Here is an 18443-nt window from a genome sequence, read left to right on the forward strand (position 1 = left end):
AGTTCGTCACCCTGCCGTTCGGTCTCGCAACCGCGCCAAGAGTGTTCACGAAAATCATGGCGGCGCTGATGGCCATCTTGAGAGTCAGAGGCCTGGTCCTATTTCCATATCTCGACGACATCCTCATCAAGGCTCCGTCCTTCGCTCAGGCCCACGAAAGCCTGTCCATTGTTCTCGACACCTTAGCCCGTTTCGGGTGGGTGGTAAACCGGAAGAAGTCCTGCCTTATTCTTTCTCAGCGCATCATCTTTCTGGGCATGCTTTTCGATACTCGTCAGAGCAGAGTCTTCCTTCCCACAGACAAGAGATCCACTCTCTGTCGGGACATACGCTTGCTCCAGGGTCCTCGACCTCCCTCCCTCCGTTCGGCCATGAAGGTTCTGGGGAGGATGGTAGCTACATTGGAAGCGATTCCCTTCGCCCAATTCCATTCGCGACCCCTTCAGCAAGCCATTCTGTCTCAGTGGGACAGGTCGGTCTTCTCCCTGGATCGACCGATCAAACTCTCCTTTCGGGTCAGGCGGTCTCTCAACTGGTGGCTGACGTCACCTCTCATCTCCCAGGGCAGGTCCTTCCTTCCAGTTCACTGGCAGGTGGTGACAACGGACGCCAGCCTGCTCGGCTGGGGTGCGGTTTTTCACCACCTGACGGTCCAGGGCCGCTGGTCGCTGCAGGAGTCATCTCTGCCGATCAACGTCCTCGAAATTCGGGCCATCTTCCTGTCCCTCCGCCACTGGGAAAGGATTCTCAGGGGCCTTCCAGTCCGGATCCAGACGGACGCCACGGCTGTGGCATATGTCAACCATCAGGGGGGGACTCGGAGCTCCTTGGCCCTTGCCGAGGTATCCAAGATCCTCCTTTGGGCAGAGGCAACGGTTCCGGTGATATCCGCGGTGCATATCCCCGGCGTGGAAAACTGGGCCGCCGACTTCCTCAGCCGCGAGGGCCTCGCGGCAGGGGAATGGTCCTTACATCCGGAGGTCTTCCATCAGATTTGTCTTCGATGGGGAACTCCGGATGTGGATCTCACGGCGTCCCGAGTCAACAGGAAGGTTCCGCAGTTCGTCTCCAGGTCCCGCGATCCTCTCGCAGTGGGCGTCGATGCTCTGGCCATTCCTTGGTCACAGTTCGAGCTGCCCTACCTGTTCCCATCCCTTCCATTACTTCCCAAACTGTTGAAGAAGATCAAAGCGGAAGGGGTGCCGGTCATCCTGATCGCCCCGGATTGGCCCAGGAGAGCTTGGTTCGCGGAGCTCGTCAACCTTCTCGCGGACGCTCCCTGGCGCCTTCCAGACAGGCCCGATCTGCTGTCCCAGGGTCCGATCTGCCACCCGAATTCTCGGTCGCTCAGTTTAACGGCGTGGCTGTTGAGACCGCGGTTCTGAGAGCGTCTGGCCTTTCGGACCGGGTGATTCACACCATGATTCAGGCTCGGAAGCCTTCGTCTTCCAGGATCTACTACCGCACCTGGAAGGCCTACTTCCGGTGGTGCGAGTCCAACCGCCTTCCGCCTATGGTTTTTTCCCTGCCTTCTCTTTTGGCCTTCCTTCAGGCAGGACTGGATTCGGGCCTGGCTCTTAGTTCTCTGAAGGGTCAGGTCTCTGCGCTTTCCATCCTCTTTCAGAAGACCTTGGCCTCTCGGCCACAGGTTAAGACCTTCTTTCAGGGGGTAGCCCACGCCGTCCCGCCGTACAGGGCCCCTGTGGAGGCATGGGACCTAAACCTGGTACTGGACGTTCTGAAGGTTTCTCCCTTTGAACCTCTTAGGGAGATTCCTCTATCAGTTTTATCATGGAAGGTAGCCTTTCTTGTGGCCATCACGTCCATTTGCCGCGTTTCCGAGCTGGCGGCCCTGTCTTGCCGTCCTCCGTTTTTGGTCATTCACCAGGACAAGGTGGTCTTCCGGCCCCCTCCTTCTTTTCTTCCTAAGGTGGTTTCCACCTCAACGAGGACATCGTTCTACCTTCCTTTTGTCCAGCTCCGACTCATCCTCTGGAGCGATCATTGAACAAGCTGGATCTTGTCAGGGCTGTGAGGATCTATCTGGACAGAACGTCCACTTTCCGGAAGACGGATTCCTTTTTCGTCATTCCTGATGGCACGCGCAGAGGCCAGCCGGCTTCTAAAGCGACTATTGCTCGATGGATCAGAATGGCAATCTTGGAGGCTTACCGGGTCAAGAACAGAGTGCCCCCTCCTGGGATTAAGGCTCACTCTACCCGGGCAGTCGGCGCCTCCTGGGCGGTGCACCACAGGGCTTCCGCCCTACAGCTGTGCAAAGCGGCAACTTGGTCTTCCATCCACACGTTCGCCAAATTTTACAAGGTCCATACCTACGCATCGGCGGACGCCAGCCTAGGCAGAAGGATCCTGCAGGCGGCAGTGGTGAGTCCTCTGACCTGATGGAAGTCTGTTTTTCCCGCCCTTGGGACTGCTTTGGGACGTCCCATGGTTCCTGTGTCCCCCAATGAGAGGCGATAAAGAAAACAGGATTTTTGGTTGCTTACCGTAAAATCTGTTTCTTGAAGCCTCCATTGGGGGACACAGCACCCTCCCAATGTTTTTGTTATATGTTCTCTGACTGTTCTCACGTTTACAGTTCTCAAGTTTGTGGTTATGGTTTTTCAACCTTGTTCTTTCTCCTACTGCTTTCTCACTAACTGAAGAGTTTAATGCCAGTCGGTGGGGTGTACACTGCAGAGGAGGAGCTAATTTTGTTATTTGCATAGTGTCAGCCTCCTAGTGGCAGCAGCATACACCCATGGTTCCTGTGTCCCCCAATGGAGGCTTCAAGAAACAGATTTTACGGTAAGCAACCAAAAATCCTGTTTTTGTCCTTGACCAGTTGTGTATTTTGTCACCTTGATGCCATTGTCTTTGCACTGTTATCTGCATGTCACAGGGAGGCAGATCCACTGTGCAGGATCTATAGAGATGACCGGTAGCCATAATGATTCTGTGGAGTGGTCATAGTCATATTTTGGAGTGCATCACCATTTTGTGCCTTGAGAGGTTGAGGACTCGTTATCTGCTTCTCTAACTGACCTTCATTTCCCCTTTCCTCCGGGTGGATTCCTGTGGCCATAAGATGGTAAGTTTGGGGAATCCTTGTCCCCATATTTGTGCTGTCCGCACTCTTTTACCCTGACAGACCTTGTGCCAAACCTCCGTGTGACACATCTCATACCATCATAGGGATGACCCTGGTTCACCTGTCGGCAGAACTACATCACCATTGGCTCCGCACCCTACCTGACCTCCCCTCGTCACGCCCTAAAGCCTTATCACATGGCGTATAATATAAAGCTGGGATGATCGGGCAGAGTGTGCATGTTATAAAGCAGTCCACTTGTCACTGAGATTGGGCAGATATGCCTGTCCGATCATTTTGGGGGGCTGTAGAGCGCACTGCTTCTGTGGATGTAAAGCAGGGGTGGGAAATATTTTTTTCTGCCAAGGGCCATTTGGATATTTTTACCGTCCTTCGGGGGCTGTACAAACTCCATCCACAAAGTACATCCTGACGCTGGCACTGGTTTCAGGACCTAATCTTTCATTGCATGCCCTTCAGTGTTCAGTAGTGAACACTGTGTGTGTGTGCTAACAGAGCAAGAAGAAGTTAATGAGCTGGTTGTAATCAAAATACACCTCCCTGCCCAAAAATGCAGTCCCTGAGAATCTGCCCGGGGGCGTAAATGGCCCTGGGGCCTGAGGTTCCCCACCCCTGATATAAAGGAATGGATAGTTGCAGTTTAGTGTTACAGTGCAGTCCAATAATCCGCCATCTTTGTGACCAGCCAAGTGTCAGATGGTGGGAAATGATGGATATGCGCTACCTTCTGGGTCCAGAAGAGCCAGACTGTCAAATTAACTCTTATGGACGCTGACGCCCAGGTCAGTAACATTGTCTCTCTTCTTTCTTCTTTTGTGCCCTCAGGGAACTCAGTTGATTTTCAGCGCAGCGAAGGAGCTGGGCCAGTTATCAAAGCTGAAGGTACGGAGGAGCAGCGACCTGGACGACTTCTAGCCATGTGATTGTGATGTGTCCCTGGTGGTGCAGCCATTGGATTGTGAACCAACTGCGCAGCTTCTCCTGTTCTGTCACAGGATCCCTAAGATCCAAATTTTGCATCATATTCCATAGTGCCGATCCGTCACATCCCCTGTATACCATAATGCACGGTGCCAATCCCTCACATCCCCTGTATACCATAATGTACGGAGCCGATCCGTCACATCCCCTGTATACCATAATGCACGGTGCCGATCCCTCACATCCCCTGTATACCATAATGCACGGTGCCGATCCCTCACATCCCCTGTATACCATAATGTACGGAGCCGATCCTTCACATCCCCTGTATACCATAATGCACGGATCCAATCCCTCACATCCCCTGTATGCCATAATGCACGGTGCCGATCCCTCACATCCCCTGTATAATGAAACTCCAAATGCCAGTGTGAACAGCGCCTAACTCAAGGCAATGGCTCATTACAAGAGATATAACTAGACCTGCGACACTCAGGCATAATTGCCAAGAATAACTACTTTCATTGGCAGCAACCAGAGATTTTGAAAATGGTGAGAATGGAAAACACATTTACAGACTGGCCAAGCTCCACGTGTAGCGGACTCTGGCGCCATCTTGTTCCTTTCATAGGGCATTGCAATCCGAGCCAGGTTCACATATTTGAAGCCTGTAGAATTGGAGCACTTGGTTCCTGGGCCATGTATATACGTGTGTGTGTGTGTGTGTATATATATATATATATATATATATATATATATATATATATATATATATATATATATATATATATATATATATATATATATATATATATATATATATATAATCTACAGTGGATACGTAAAATATTCAGACCCCTTTACATTTTTCACTGTGTTTCATTGCAGCCATTTGGTAAATTCAAAAAAAGTTCATTTTTTCTCAAATTGTCTCTTCAGAGAGGAAGAGGACTAGAACTCTAGTGCCACCTATTGGAAGTAGCAATCCTAACAGTCAATGTCGACTCTTTAACGAGCCTTGTCACATGACTTAGGATAATAGCCAAACCAGAATCTCAATTTGCAGACACTGTGTTTTGGGGTACTGCCCCTCGTCAGTGCAAAGTGGAGATCTGGTTTGGCTGAGTGAGAGGCGTCTGACCGGGATCCAAGAAGTATCGTTTCTTGCAGGGAGTGACATGATAAGCATGTCGAGGTGAGGAGACTTAAAGCTGCAATGCTCCTCTGGGAAATATGCGAAAATTTTCTCATTAATGTACACTCTGCACCCCATCTTGACTGAAAAAAACAAAAATGTTTGCAAATTTATTAAAAAAGAAAAACTGAAATCTCACATGGTCATAAGTATTCAGACCCTTTGCTCAGTATTGAGTAGAAGAACCTTTTGAGCTAGTACAGCCATGAGTCTTCTTGGGAATGATGCAACAAGTTTTTCACACCTGGATTTGGGGATCCTCGGCCATTCTTCCTTGCAGATCCTCTCCAGTTCCATCAGGTTGGATGGTGAATGTTGGTGAACAGCCATTTTCAGGTCTCTCCAGAGATGCTCAGTCAGGTTTAGGTCTGGGCTCTGGCTGGGCCGGTCAAGAATGGTCACAGAGTTGTTCTGAAGCCGCTCCTTTGTTATTTTAGTTGTGTGATTAGGATCATTGTCTTGTTGGAAGATGAACCTTCGGCCAAGTCTGAGGTCCAGAGCACTCTGGAAGAGGTTTTCATCCAGGATATCTCTGTACTTGGCCGCATTCATGCTTCCTTCAATGACAACCAGTCGTCCTGTCCCTGCAGCTGAAAACACCCCCATAGCATGATGCTGCTACCATGATGCTTCACTGTTGGGATTATATTGGGTAGGTGATGAGCAGTGCATGGTTTTCTTCACACATACCGCTTAGAATTATCACCAAAAAGGTCTATCTTCGTCTCATGAGTCCAGAGAATCTTGTTTCTCATAGTCTGGGAGTCCTTCATGTGTTTTTTAGCAAACTCTATGCAGGCTTTCCTATGTCTTGCACTGAGGAGATGCTTTGGTCGGGCCACTCCGCCATAAAGGCCCGACTGGTGGAAGGCTGCAGTGATAGTTGACTTTGTGGAACTTTCTCCCTACTGCATTTCTGGAGCTCAGCCACAGTGATTTTGGGGTTCTTCTTTACCTCTCTCACCAAGGCTCTTCTCCCATGATCGCTCAGTTTGGCTGGATGGCCAGGTCTAGGAAGACTTCTGGTGGTCCCAAACTTCTTCCATTTAAGGATTATGGAGGCCACTGTGCTTTTAGGAACCTTGAGTACTGCAGAAATTCTGTTGTAACTTTGGCCAGATCTGTGCCTTGCCACAATTCTGTCTCTGAGCTCCTTGGCCAGTTCCTTTGACCTCATGATTCTCATTTGGTCTGACATGCACTGTGAGCCGTGAGGTCTTATATAGACAGGTGTGCGCCTTTCCAAATAAAGTCCTATCAGTTTAATTAAACACAGCTGGCCAATGAAGGAGTAGAACCATCTCAAGGAGGATCACAAGGAAATGGACTTAAATATGAGTGTCTGAGCAAAGGGTCTGAATACTTATGACCATGTGATATTTCAGTTTGGTTTTTTTTAATAAATTTTCAAAAATTTCTACATTTCTGTTTTTTTTCAGTCAAGATGGGGTGCAGAGTGTACATTAATGTGAAAAAAAATGAATTTTTTAATTTACCAAATGGCTGCAATGAAACAGAGTGAAAGGGGTCTGAATACTTTCCGTACCCAGTGTATATATTTCCCACAAAATATGTTTGCATTTAGTACTAAATTAGGTGAAGTGTTCGGCTCATTCAGGAGTTTGTTCTGCCTAGTATACTTATTAAACCCTTTTGTCCTTACAGGATCATATGGTGAGAGAAGAGACTCGCAGTCTGACCCCGAAGCAATGTGCTGTAATGGATCTGGCTCTGGATACAATCAAGGTAAGTGGTGGGTGATGTCTCCGTCCTCACACAGGAGTAGGGGTCCGGCACACATGAGCCTCTCTGGGGGACTATGGTTTGGGGAGTGGGCACATGGTGGGTGCTGAGGTTATGGCTGCAGCAGGTCCCTAAGCTTCCCCTCCTCTTATTTTCCAGCAATACTTCCACGCAGGAGGGAACGGCCTTAAGAAGACTTTCCTGGAGAAGAGCCCGGACCTGCAGTCTCTGCGCTACGCCTTGTCCCTGTACACACAGACCACAGATACTCTCATCAAAACCTTTGTGCAGACCCAGACGGCACAAGGTAATGTCCAGGCCGCGGCTAGTACCCGTGATAGCCCGGATCCGCCATAGAGGAGCGCCAGCTGTGTGTAGACGTGCGAAGTATCCTAGAGCCGCCGCTGTATAGATATCATGGATGAAAGTCGCACAGCTTCGCTCAGTTGTCCAGTTTCCACATGAATGTTACAATATGGCGCTTGTGTGTCCCTGTGACTGCAATGACGATAAGTCACCACGTTATCATGTTACTGTCAGTATAGAATGTAGAGTACATATTAGATGTAGCGGCTGACATAGAAGCGCCAGGAAACAGGGATTTTTGTGTTACTCACCGTAAAATCCTTTTCTCCGAGTCGTTCATTGGGGGGGACAGGACTGTGGGTGTATGCTACTGCCGCCAGGAGGCTGACACTAAGTAGGTATAAAAAAAAAAAAAAGTTAGCTCCTCCTCCATAGTATACACTTTGCCACTGGCCCTGACAGCTCCAGTTTGGTGCACAAGCAGTAGGAGATAGAGAAAACAAAACAGCATTAGAGCAAAGACAACATGTCTAGAATAATACTACAGTCTGAACAACTCCGTAGACAAATAAAATGAATAAGGAGGGAGCTGTGTCCCCCAATGAACGACTCGGAGAAAAGGATTTTACGGTGAGTAACACAAAAATCCCTGTTTCTCCATCGTCTGATTGGGGGACACAGGACTGTGGGATGTCCCAAAGCAGTCCCAGGGTGGGAAGAAGACTCACTGGAAGAAAACCCCTAGGCACTTACCGCCTATAGGTGTGATACCACAGCCTGAAGAATTTTCCCTCCCAAACTTGCATCAGCAGAGGCCTGAGTGTGGATAATATAATGTTTAGAGAAAGTGTGCAGGCTGGACCAAGTGGCCGCTTTGCAAACCTGCTCTGCTGAAGCTTGGTGCCGAAGCGCCCAGGAGGCCCCTACCGCCCGAGTAGAGTGTGCCCTGATCCCAGCCGGGATGGTTGCACCCTTGATACGGTAGGCCTCCTGAATAGTGGTTCTTATCCATCTGGCTAAGGTCGATCTAGAGGCTGCGAGTCCCTTTTTATGGCCCGCAGGAAGAACGAACAGAACATCCGTCTTTCGAAAAGAAGCGGTCCGAGAAACGTATCTTCTCAGAGCTCTCACCAAATCTAGAGTATGGAGAGCTTTTTCCACCCGGTGTGTAGGCGCAGGACAAAAAGAAGGCAAGACAATGTCCTCATTAATGTGGAATGAGGAGACTACTTTTGGCAGAAAAGAAAGAGCTGGTCTCAGCACCACCTTATCCTTATGAAATTGTAGAAACGGCGCCTGACAGGACAAGGCCGCTAATTCCGATACCCACCTAATGGAAGTTATAGCTACCAGAAACAAAACCTTCCAAGAAAGGTACATTAAAGGAACGTCTTGGAGGGGCTCAAATGGAGGTTCCTGAAGAGCACTCAAGACCAAATTAAGGTCCCAAGCTTCTATCGGAGCTTTGTAAGGAGGAGGGACTATATGAGAGACTCCCTGCAAAAAAGTTTTTACTTGCAGATTGGTAGCGATCCTGCGCTGGAAAAGAACCGATAAGGCGGATATTTGCCTCCTAAGGGTACTTGGAGCGAGACCTGAGTCTAGACCAGATTGGAGAAAAGCTAGGACATTAGGAATGGAAAACCGAAGAGGAGGAAGACCCTTCTTCCTGCACCATGAGAGAAAGACTTTCCAGGTGTGGTGGTAAATGCGTGCTGAAGCTGACTTTCGAGCATTAACCATAGTTGAGGCTACTTTCTGAGAAAAACCGGCCTGGGTCAGAATCCAAGATTCAACGGCCAAGCCGTCAAATGCAGGGCCTCTAAGTTCTGGTGGAATATCGGCCCCTGCGACAGAAGATCTGGCTGCATTGGTAGCTGCCAAGGAACTCCGACGATCAGCTGAACTAGGTCTGCGTACCATGACCTCCGAGGCCAATCTGGGGCGACTAGAATTGCTGGAACTCCCTCTAACTTGATCTTCCTGACGACCTTTGGAAGCAGCGCCAGAGGGGGAAACAGATATGGAAGACGAAATTGGTTCCAAGATAGGACTAGTGCGTCTACGGCAATTGCTCCTGGATCTCGAAACCGTGCAACGAACCTGGGTACTTTGGTATTCGACCCGGTGGCCATTAGATCCACGTCCGGGATTCCCCAGCGTAGACATATCTGCCGAAAAACATCGGGGTGAAGAGACCATTCCCCGGGCGCAAGACCCTGTCAGCTCAGAAAGTCCGCTGCCCAGTTCTCCTTGCCCGGGATGTAAACTGCCGAGATCACAGAGTGATTGTTCTCGGCCCAGCGTAGGACTTGCCCTACCTCGCGCATGGCTGATCTGCTGCGAGTGCCCCCCTGATGATTTACGTAGGCCACGGCCGTGGCATTGTCCGATTGGATCCGCACCGGGCGACCCGCCAGAAGATGGTGAAAGTGCTGCAAGGCCAGCCAAATTGCCCTGCTCTCCAACAGATTGATTGGAAGGGTCGATTCCCTTGAGGACCAACGACCCTGAGCCGTGTGCTGGAGAAACACTGCTCCCCAACCGAGAAGACTGGCATCCGTAGTGACTACCAGCCAATGAACTGGAGGAAAGGCTTTCCCCTGAAGTAGGGAGGAACTCCTCATCCACCACATCAGGGATTGCCTGACCCCAGGAGACAGACGACACCTGAGGTTGAGAGACAAAGGACTCCTGTCCCAGGCTGACAGAAGTGCCTGTTGGAGTGGACGAAGATGGAATTGGGCGAATGGAACTGCTTCTATAGCTGCTACCATCCTGCCCAAGACGTTCATGCAGAACCGGATTGAATGGAGACTCGGCTGCCGAAGAATTTTTACCTCCTGCTGGAGACAAAGCACCTTGTCCTGGGGTAAAATAGTTAGCCCCCGAGAGGTGTCGAAGATCATCCCTAAGAAAGAGATCTTCCGAGATGGTACTAGAGATGACTTCTTTAAATTGACCAGCCACCCTAGACGAGCTAGGGTGTCCAAAGAGATGTTGACGTTGTCCCTGCATGCCTGAAAAGTTGATCCCTTGACTAAGAGATCGTCTAAGTAAGGCAGAATAACTATGCCTCGAGAGTGCAGGATTGACACCACTGTTGCCATCACCTTCGTGAACACCCTGGGAGCAGTGGCGAGCCCGAAAGGTAATGCAGTGAATTGGAAGTGTCGCTCGCCTATGGAAAACCGTAGAAACTTTTGATGTGGAAGAAAAATAGGAACGTGCAGATAGGCGTCTTGAATATCTATGGAAGCCAGGAATTCTCCCCTTTCCATAGCCGCAATGACCGAGCGGAGAGATTCCATATGGAAGCGACGAGTGCTGATGAATTTGTTTAGACACTTTAGGTCCAGAATGGGTCTCACGGTCCCATTCTTTTTGGGAACCGTAAACAGATTTGAATAAAACCCCTTGAACCTTTCTTCCTTTGGAACAGGGACAATGACCCCGTTGGACTGAAGAGACTCGACTGCTCTGAATAAAGCTCTTAGACGGGTTTTTGAACTGGGAAGACTGGACGGAAAAAACCGGCCTGGAGGGAGACAGGAAAACTCTATTTTGTACCCTGAAACCACCAGGTCTCTTACCCATCTGTCGTGAACAACTGACAGCCAGGACTGATGGAACAGTAGTAGGCGACCGCCGTGAGCCGTGCTCACTCAATTCCGCAGGAGAGGGAGATCGAGAGACAGGATTCAAAGATGCTGATGCACCTGACGGACCGGGAGACGCTGTGTGGGATCGTTTCCCCTGTGTCTGCCTAGAGGGAGTACGGCCCCTGCAGGCCGGAGGATCCTGAAAATCGGAGGATCTTTCCAAAACAGGCGGATGAATGTCCCTGACAGGGGCTTGAAGGGACTCAACCGCCTTTGTTAGAGACGCCATAGACTGCGTTAATGATATGACCCACTCAGGGGGAGACACCGCCGACCCAGGTACAGGCACACCCGGCAGGATAGCCAGCGGGGAAGCAGACAGGGTAGCAGATGGGGGCTCCTGCACGCGCTCGGAATCACAAGCCTCACAGAGATGGTTACTTTGCGCATGCGGAAAAGCAGACCGACAGGTAATCCATGAGGAATACAGGACTGAGTAAGTCTTAGGGTTTCTAGACATGATGACTCTAAAGCCGTTATGCTCCGTATCTCCTTATGAGCTACTAGGTCTAGAACAAATACTGCTGTCAGGCTGAGGGAAGTAGCACTTACCCCAGTCCTGTGTCCCTGTATGCTCTCAAACACTGAACCATGTCTCCTGTGCAAACCACACATATAAACTAATTCACAGGGCGGATGCCTGAAAAAGTGGGAGGAGTTACCGCGCATGGACCCGGTTTAGGCCGAAGCAGGGATCTAGATTTTACTCCTTCCCCTGCTCTCCCGGGAAAGCTGAGTGCTCGAAACCAGAAGTAAACCTCCGCTGATGGAGGCGGGACTTCCCCCAGACTACAAGACCCATAATGCCACAGGCTGTACAGAGAAAACCGGAAGCCGCCGAAGAAGGGGCGGGACTTCCGCCCATGCTCAGACTACAAGATCCATAATGCCTCAGGCGAACAGGAAACCGCCGAAAAAAAGGGGCGGGACTTCCGCCCATGCCTCTGCTGAAGTTTGCTTGTGGAGAAAAAACGCTGGAAACCAGCACAGCGCCGGATATAGTCGCCAGCAGAACGCGCGATGAAGCAGGAGCCCCCCCTGTGCAGCCCTCTGACAGCGCATAAGGTTAGACATAAAAAATCCACATATAAATATATATATAAATATTAAAAGACGGTGCAGGCACCCTAACTCCTTACACCCTTCAGAAGGCGAGGAGAGGGACCGTCTAAAGGAGGCAAACACCGTAGCCGTGCATTGGTGATGAAGTGGAGGCTGCACGGACAAGGAATGAATGCCTGTACAACCTAGGGTTCCGTTACCTCAGGGTGGTCAGGTTCTTAGTCCGGCAAAAAGATCCCACGTCGCGGGAGAGGATACGTGGAGGCGACACTCCACGTGCTCGCCCGTTGTTGGTTTGGGGAGATCGGACCCCTTCAAAAGGGTCCGTCGCCCCTGTCTTATCTTCAGAGAAAAAAGCATCTGGGAAAACCCAGAGATGTGCCTCCTACGGACACTAAGCATGAACTGGAGCTGTCAGGGCCAGTGGCAAGGTGTATACTATGGAGGAGGAGGTAACTTTTTTTTTTTTTTTATACCTACTTAGTGTCAGCCTCCTGGCGGCAGTAGCATACACCCACAGTCCTGTGTGCCCCAATGAGACGATGGAGAAAATCTGCCACTCAGGAGTCTGGAAAAGCTGTGTGACACGCTAATGTGAGGAGTAACAGGGGTCACTCAGCTTTCCCAGAAGGAGATAGAGCCAGGAAGACGCCAAGTCTGCTGCAGAGGCCAGTCAGCCTCCGTAAAGCACGTCGTTGTCTGCACCTGTCCATCTTGTGCGCTATGTGTTTGCCTAACTCTCTCTTCCTCTTCTCTCGCCTGCTGTCTCTTGCGTTCTTGTCCCAGTGCATGATGGGAAGGGTGTTAGGTATACGGCTAATGAGGACATTCGCCCTGAGAAGGGTACGTGTGCTGGTATTGTTGTAGTATGTGCTGTAGAGAGACCACCCAAATCCCGCCCAGCCTCCTCTCCCATTATAGACTAGTGCCGGAGCCCCCTTCCACACACCCCCGTCACAGTCTCACACCCGACAATCACAGTCCGAGGACAGACCGGTTGTTCTCTTGACCTGAACCAAATGGTCTCGTAGGCGTTTGAGACCGTGGCCAGTCCGGACATCGCGGTCCCCACTGTGACGCCAGTCCTTGTCACATCTCATCACTACGTGACCTGGGAAAGACCCTGTAAACATTAATTTCTGTAAACAGCTTTGTGAGCACGTCCCATTACTTATCTTGTACGGATACGGTGTACTCCAGAGCCGCACTCACAATTCTGCAGACTCCGGAGATGAAATCTCACTGCATTCCCTCCTTGTTCAAGGTCTGCCCATTGACAGGCAGTTCAAAGGTGACAAGTAGATTATTACAAGGGATGGAGGCCGCTCATATGAGGAGAGGTTGAGAAAGTTGGGCTTGTTGAGCTTAGTAAAAAGACGTCTTGGAGGAGATCTCAGTTACATGTATAAGTATATGTGTGGTCAGTACAGAGGACGGCGCGTGATTATTCCTTCCAAAGGACCAGGGGGTATTTATTACGGGTGGAGGAAACACGATTCCGGCAGCTAAACAGGAAAGGGTTCTTTACAGTTAGAGCAGTCAGACTGTGGAACGGCTGACCACAGGAGGTAGTAATGGCCGACACTAGAACGGCTCTTATAAAAGGGAAGGAGGCTTTTCTCGCAACAAATAGCATTATGGGTTCTAATCTAGTGATGGAGAATATAGAACTGGTGGCGGAAGGTCAGACTTAGTGGACCAAAGTCCATGTAACTATTAGTTTATGAGAAGATTAATATTGAAATATAGGCTGCTTTATACCCAGAACAGCGCCACCCCTGACCACAGGTTATATGTGGTGCTGCCGCACAGCCCTGTCCCCCTCTGCCTTACTCACTGGTGCCGCTGCCGTGCCGGACACAACCTTCACACAGGTTTGCTGCTGTTTCTGGGAGAGAGCGGCCATGCTTTATCTAATCCTATAAAACCTTTTTAATAGCCAGCAGAATTGTGAATGCAGCTCTGGAGTAAAATACAGAGTGCAATCCAGCAGCAATACATGATAAGTAATGTGTTCACAAAAGACAATGGCCTTATTTCCAAGGATATCTGTAACTGAGCGATCGGAGATGGACACCATAATCCAGCATTACCAATGTGATCTGTCCAATCCGATAGTTAAGAGCAGTAGCCCGGCCTTGCTTGGCTACACCGGGGCTGTATCTAATCTTGGCTTGGTAAAATTACCATGTTCCCTTTCTGGCGCCCCAGCTGCCTCACCCCATAGGTTCGTGTAGTCGCCTGTGCAGGCTATAGGCCTATGTGGTGGTTGTAGATGCCTCCTATGTTCTTGTGTCCTGCCGCTTTCACGTTATCCTAAGTCTGCCATGTCTTCAGTAAGAAGCCAGAGATAAGGATATGTGGAAACCGCTCATCTTACATGTTACATGTTCTTGTAATATTGCAGAGTGCTGTTACGTCATTTCTCCATTCACCACCGAAGCTGCTTTCACACATTAAATGGACACAAGCTGGAGAGAATTAAAGCAAATCTGTCAGCAGTTTTTTTTTGTTCTTCTGTAATCTGAGATTAGAATAATATAGGGGCAGGGAGCCTGAATCTAGGATTGTGTCACTCATTCAGCAGCTTGCATAGTTTCAATACAATTAGTGTTTTATCAGCAGGAGATTATGACTGCGGAATTAGGTCTGACTTGCAGACCAGTCAAGTTAATCTGCGTAACCCCTCCCCCCACCACTGATTGGCAGCTTGCTCACAAAGCTGCCAATCAGGTTTGTGGGTGGGATTATAAAGAGCTCAGCAGTTATAGCACTGCTACATCTACAGCAGAGAAAAACAGGATTCTATCAAAACTGCACAAAGCAGCCCAGTAAGTGACACATCGCTGGAATTGAGTATTTGCGCCTACAACATGCTGCTCTCGGATTACATAACAAAACCTATTGATGGATTCTCTTTAAGCCCCCCATACAAATTGGACAGAACTATCTCCCCATTACCTTATACACAGGAACCTTCGGCCGCTATCTCTACTGTGTATGGGACCTTTATGCTGGAACATGGGATCTTTATCTGCAGACCATTGGCAGATCCAGCCACACACGAGGAGATCTGCTGACCATCTGATGTCTTTGGTGGTCATACACATAAGGATAAGAGCTGGATGGGCCAATGGCTCGTCATACAATGCTTCCACACACTGATCTCTCTTTTCTAGGCTCTGGCGTGGATGATCCTGTGGGGGAGGTGTCCATACAGATCGACTTGTTCACACACCCCGGGACCGGAGAGCAGAAGGTGACGGTGAAAGGTACGGGAATCCACAGATGGCAGCTCTGCCCAGGTTGTACATTTACATACTCAGCAGCCAGTCTGAAGAAGCAGTGCTGCAGGTCAAAGCATGGTGGTGGGACTAACCAGAAACCTTAGATGGGAGGTGAATTCACTCTTGCTGATGTGGGGAAGTCATTAAACACAGAAGCAATACCTCTGTCAGACTGTAGAGGGCGTGATCTTGTTAAACCGGTGTCTGCTTTTCCCACAGTGGTGGCGGCAAACGACCTGAAATGGCAAACAACGGGCATGTTCCGGCCCTTTGTGGAGGTCACCATGATCGGTCCTCATCAGAGCGATAAGAAGCGAAAGTTCACTACTAAATCAAAGAGCAACAATTGGGCTCCTAAGTACAACGAAACATTCCACTTGTGAGTATAATGGTGTAAGAAATGTACAAACCAGAGATTGCATGTACTGAGAATGCAGCCACAAGACACTGATGACATCACTGAGAATACAGCCTATCCATTCACTAGAGACTGACATCACTGACAATATAGCCTATCCATTCACTAGAGACTGATGACATCACTGAGAACACAGCCTATCCATTCACTAGAGACTGACATCACTGACAATATAGCCTATCCATTCACTAGAGACTGATGACATCACTGGGAATACAGCCTATCCATTCACTATAGACTGGTGACATCACTGAGAATACAGCCTATCCATTCACTATAGAGACTGGTGACATCACTGGGAATACAGCCTATCCATTCACTAGAGACTGCTGCCATTACTGGGAATATAGCCTATCCATTCACTAGAGACTGGTGACATCACTGGGAATGCAGCCTATCCATTCACTAGAGACTGATGACATCACTGGGAATACAGCCTATCCATTCACTAGAGACTGACATCACTGACAATATAGCCTATCCATTCACTAGAGACTGGTGACATCACTGAAACTACAGCCTATCCATTCACTATAGAGACTGGTGACATCACAGGGAATACAGCCTATCCATTCACTAGAGACTGACATCACTGACAATATAGCCTATCCATTCACTAGAGACTGGTGACGTCACTGAGACTACAGCCTATCCATTCACTAGAGACTGATGACATCACTGGGAATACAGCCTATGCATTCACTAGAGACTGACATCACTGGGAATGTAGCCTATCCATTCACTAGAGACTGGTGACATCACTGAGAATACAGCCTAACCATTCACTAGTGACTGGTGACATCACTGGGAATGTAGCCTATCCATTCACTAGCTGGATGGCATTTTTGTGTTTTTGTATAAAATGACCGCCATTCTGGTGCAGTACTCCTTTACGTGACCATCCCTCTTGTCTCTCTCCCGCTAGTGTTCTGGGTAACGAGGACGGACCGGAGTGCTACGAGCTTCAGGTGTGTGTGAAGGATTACTGTTTTGCCCGTGAAGACCATGTGTTGGGAATAGCAGTGGTTCAGCTGCGGGACATTGCTGACAAAGGCAGCTGTGCATGCTGGTGTCCGATGGGACGCCGCGTCCACATGGATGACACTGGACTGACCATCCTGCGCATACTCTCCCAAAGGACCAACGACGAGGTTGCCCGGGAGTTTGTCAAGCTGAAGTCGGAGACGCGCTCCACAGAGGAGGGCAGCTGAGCCCAGACATGTCCTCTCCATGTGCCAATTCTTACTGCTCCTGCTGCCTTCCAGCTCCTCGTCCCGTACGCTGCACAAGTGGACAGGAGCGGACAGCGAGCTGCGCGGATTATTTATTACGGTGTGGTGCCTGACAGCACAGGAATCCTGCGGTGAGCGAGATGCGTCAGGTGCCCTGTACATATCTATAGAAAGTGACTCTTCTCCTGCCCTCGGAGGTCCGATGGTTCTGGACTTCTCTAGCGCCCGCTGTTCTATCTACGTGACTGTTAAGGCAATGGATGACTTTGAGCGGCGGTGCCGGACTGTGCTGATCGCAGACACCGAGTTCATTCCTAAAGACAATTGTTTGCAGTCAGGAACAATTCGTCCCGGAGAATAGCCCGATCCGCCATCTTTTTTTCTTTATCATCTTGCAATACGCTGTTTGTTTTTTTTCTGATGAACTTGTCAGTTGTTTTTTTTAAGGTCATGTCATTTTATCTTCGAGAAGGCGCGACGTTGAGACGTCAATTTTGTTTTTAATGTTTTCACAGCTGATTTTTTTTTTTTTTAAAGGCTATTGCATAGTATGGCGGTATAGTACTTTAGTCTTTAGGGCAGTGTGCACCTTTAAGGGAGGAAGTGTTACGATAACTTTAATGTGCCATATATCACTCGACTGGTGCTCCGCAACCAACACCGGCTTCTTACAGAGGAAAGGTGGCTAGGTTTTCTTTTAATGTTATATTTTGCACTAATTTGGAGATGTATTCAGCATCCGCTCCATAATGGGTGAGAAGAACAAGACACGATGAGGACGGAGAACCTTCCTTGTATCGTTGTATTATACAGTGTAATTAGTCCCAGCGCGGCCGCCGAGGTGCGCGCTACAATACATCCCACTCCTCTGTATATACAGTGTACTGACCTGAGAAGCCCCCGTATCCCATCCCCTGGGCATGTAGTGTTGATTGCTGCTCCTGCCAAGATTCCCCGGTGCTGGCCGTACGGTGCACAGCTGCCACGTGACAGGCAACTGTACAGTAAGTGTAAAGGGTGAGAATATAATGTAGACTCGTTATCGTACGTGCCATCGTCACTGACCACATAGCTCAGCCCTCAATAAAGATCTTTACTGTAACATGTCTGCTCTGTTTCTGTCCCGTCAATATCTCACAAGGAATGATTTCTTGGTGATAAGGGGACCCCAGCATAGGCAGCATAGTTTTCGATATGACCGTAAAAAAGCATTTAGGGTGGGAAATTACGAAATCTCATCTATACACCGGGAGGGTGAAATTCCAGCATAAAATAACAATCGTGCAAATGTCATTGCAGAAATGCTGCAGATACACAATACAAAGCGTATCATCTGCAACGTCGCTTTATTTATGGGGCAGATTCTCTCCGCAGTTTACGGATGACATCTGATAAAACGTCAACCACGGAGCTGCTACTGTAATAAATACGACCCGTGTGGTTTGCACCGAAGGCTAATCATGAACGAGCGTCCTTATAATCGCTTGTTTCACGATTACTTTCAG

General features: G+C 49.2%; 1 protein-coding gene across 5 annotated transcripts in view; it reads left to right on the top strand.

Annotated features, from left to right (window-relative positions):
- The window catches only part of UNC13B (unc-13 homolog B), a 321122-nt gene extending 303082 nt beyond the window's left edge, over positions 1-18040 (top strand). For all 5 annotated transcript variants that reach the window (XM_069747983.1, XM_069748004.1, XM_069747993.1 and 2 more), the window contains 6 exons: positions 3938-3994; positions 6894-6974; positions 7131-7278; positions 15181-15273; positions 15508-15667; positions 16632-18040. In XM_069747983.1, the coding sequence (XP_069604084.1) occupies positions 3938-3994; positions 6894-6974; positions 7131-7278; positions 15181-15273; positions 15508-15667; positions 16632-16917 (825 nt within the window). In that variant the 3' untranslated portion in view covers positions 16918-18040. The remainder of the gene's footprint in view (positions 1-3937; positions 3995-6893; positions 6975-7130; positions 7279-15180; positions 15274-15507; positions 15668-16631) is intronic.
- Positions 18041-18443: the final 403 nt, after the last annotated feature.

This window comes from Ranitomeya imitator, chromosome 1 (assembly GCF_032444005.1).
Source record: "Ranitomeya imitator isolate aRanImi1 chromosome 1, aRanImi1.pri, whole genome shotgun sequence".
In the NCBI taxonomy this organism is placed as follows: domain Eukaryota; kingdom Metazoa; phylum Chordata; class Amphibia; order Anura; family Dendrobatidae; genus Ranitomeya; species Ranitomeya imitator.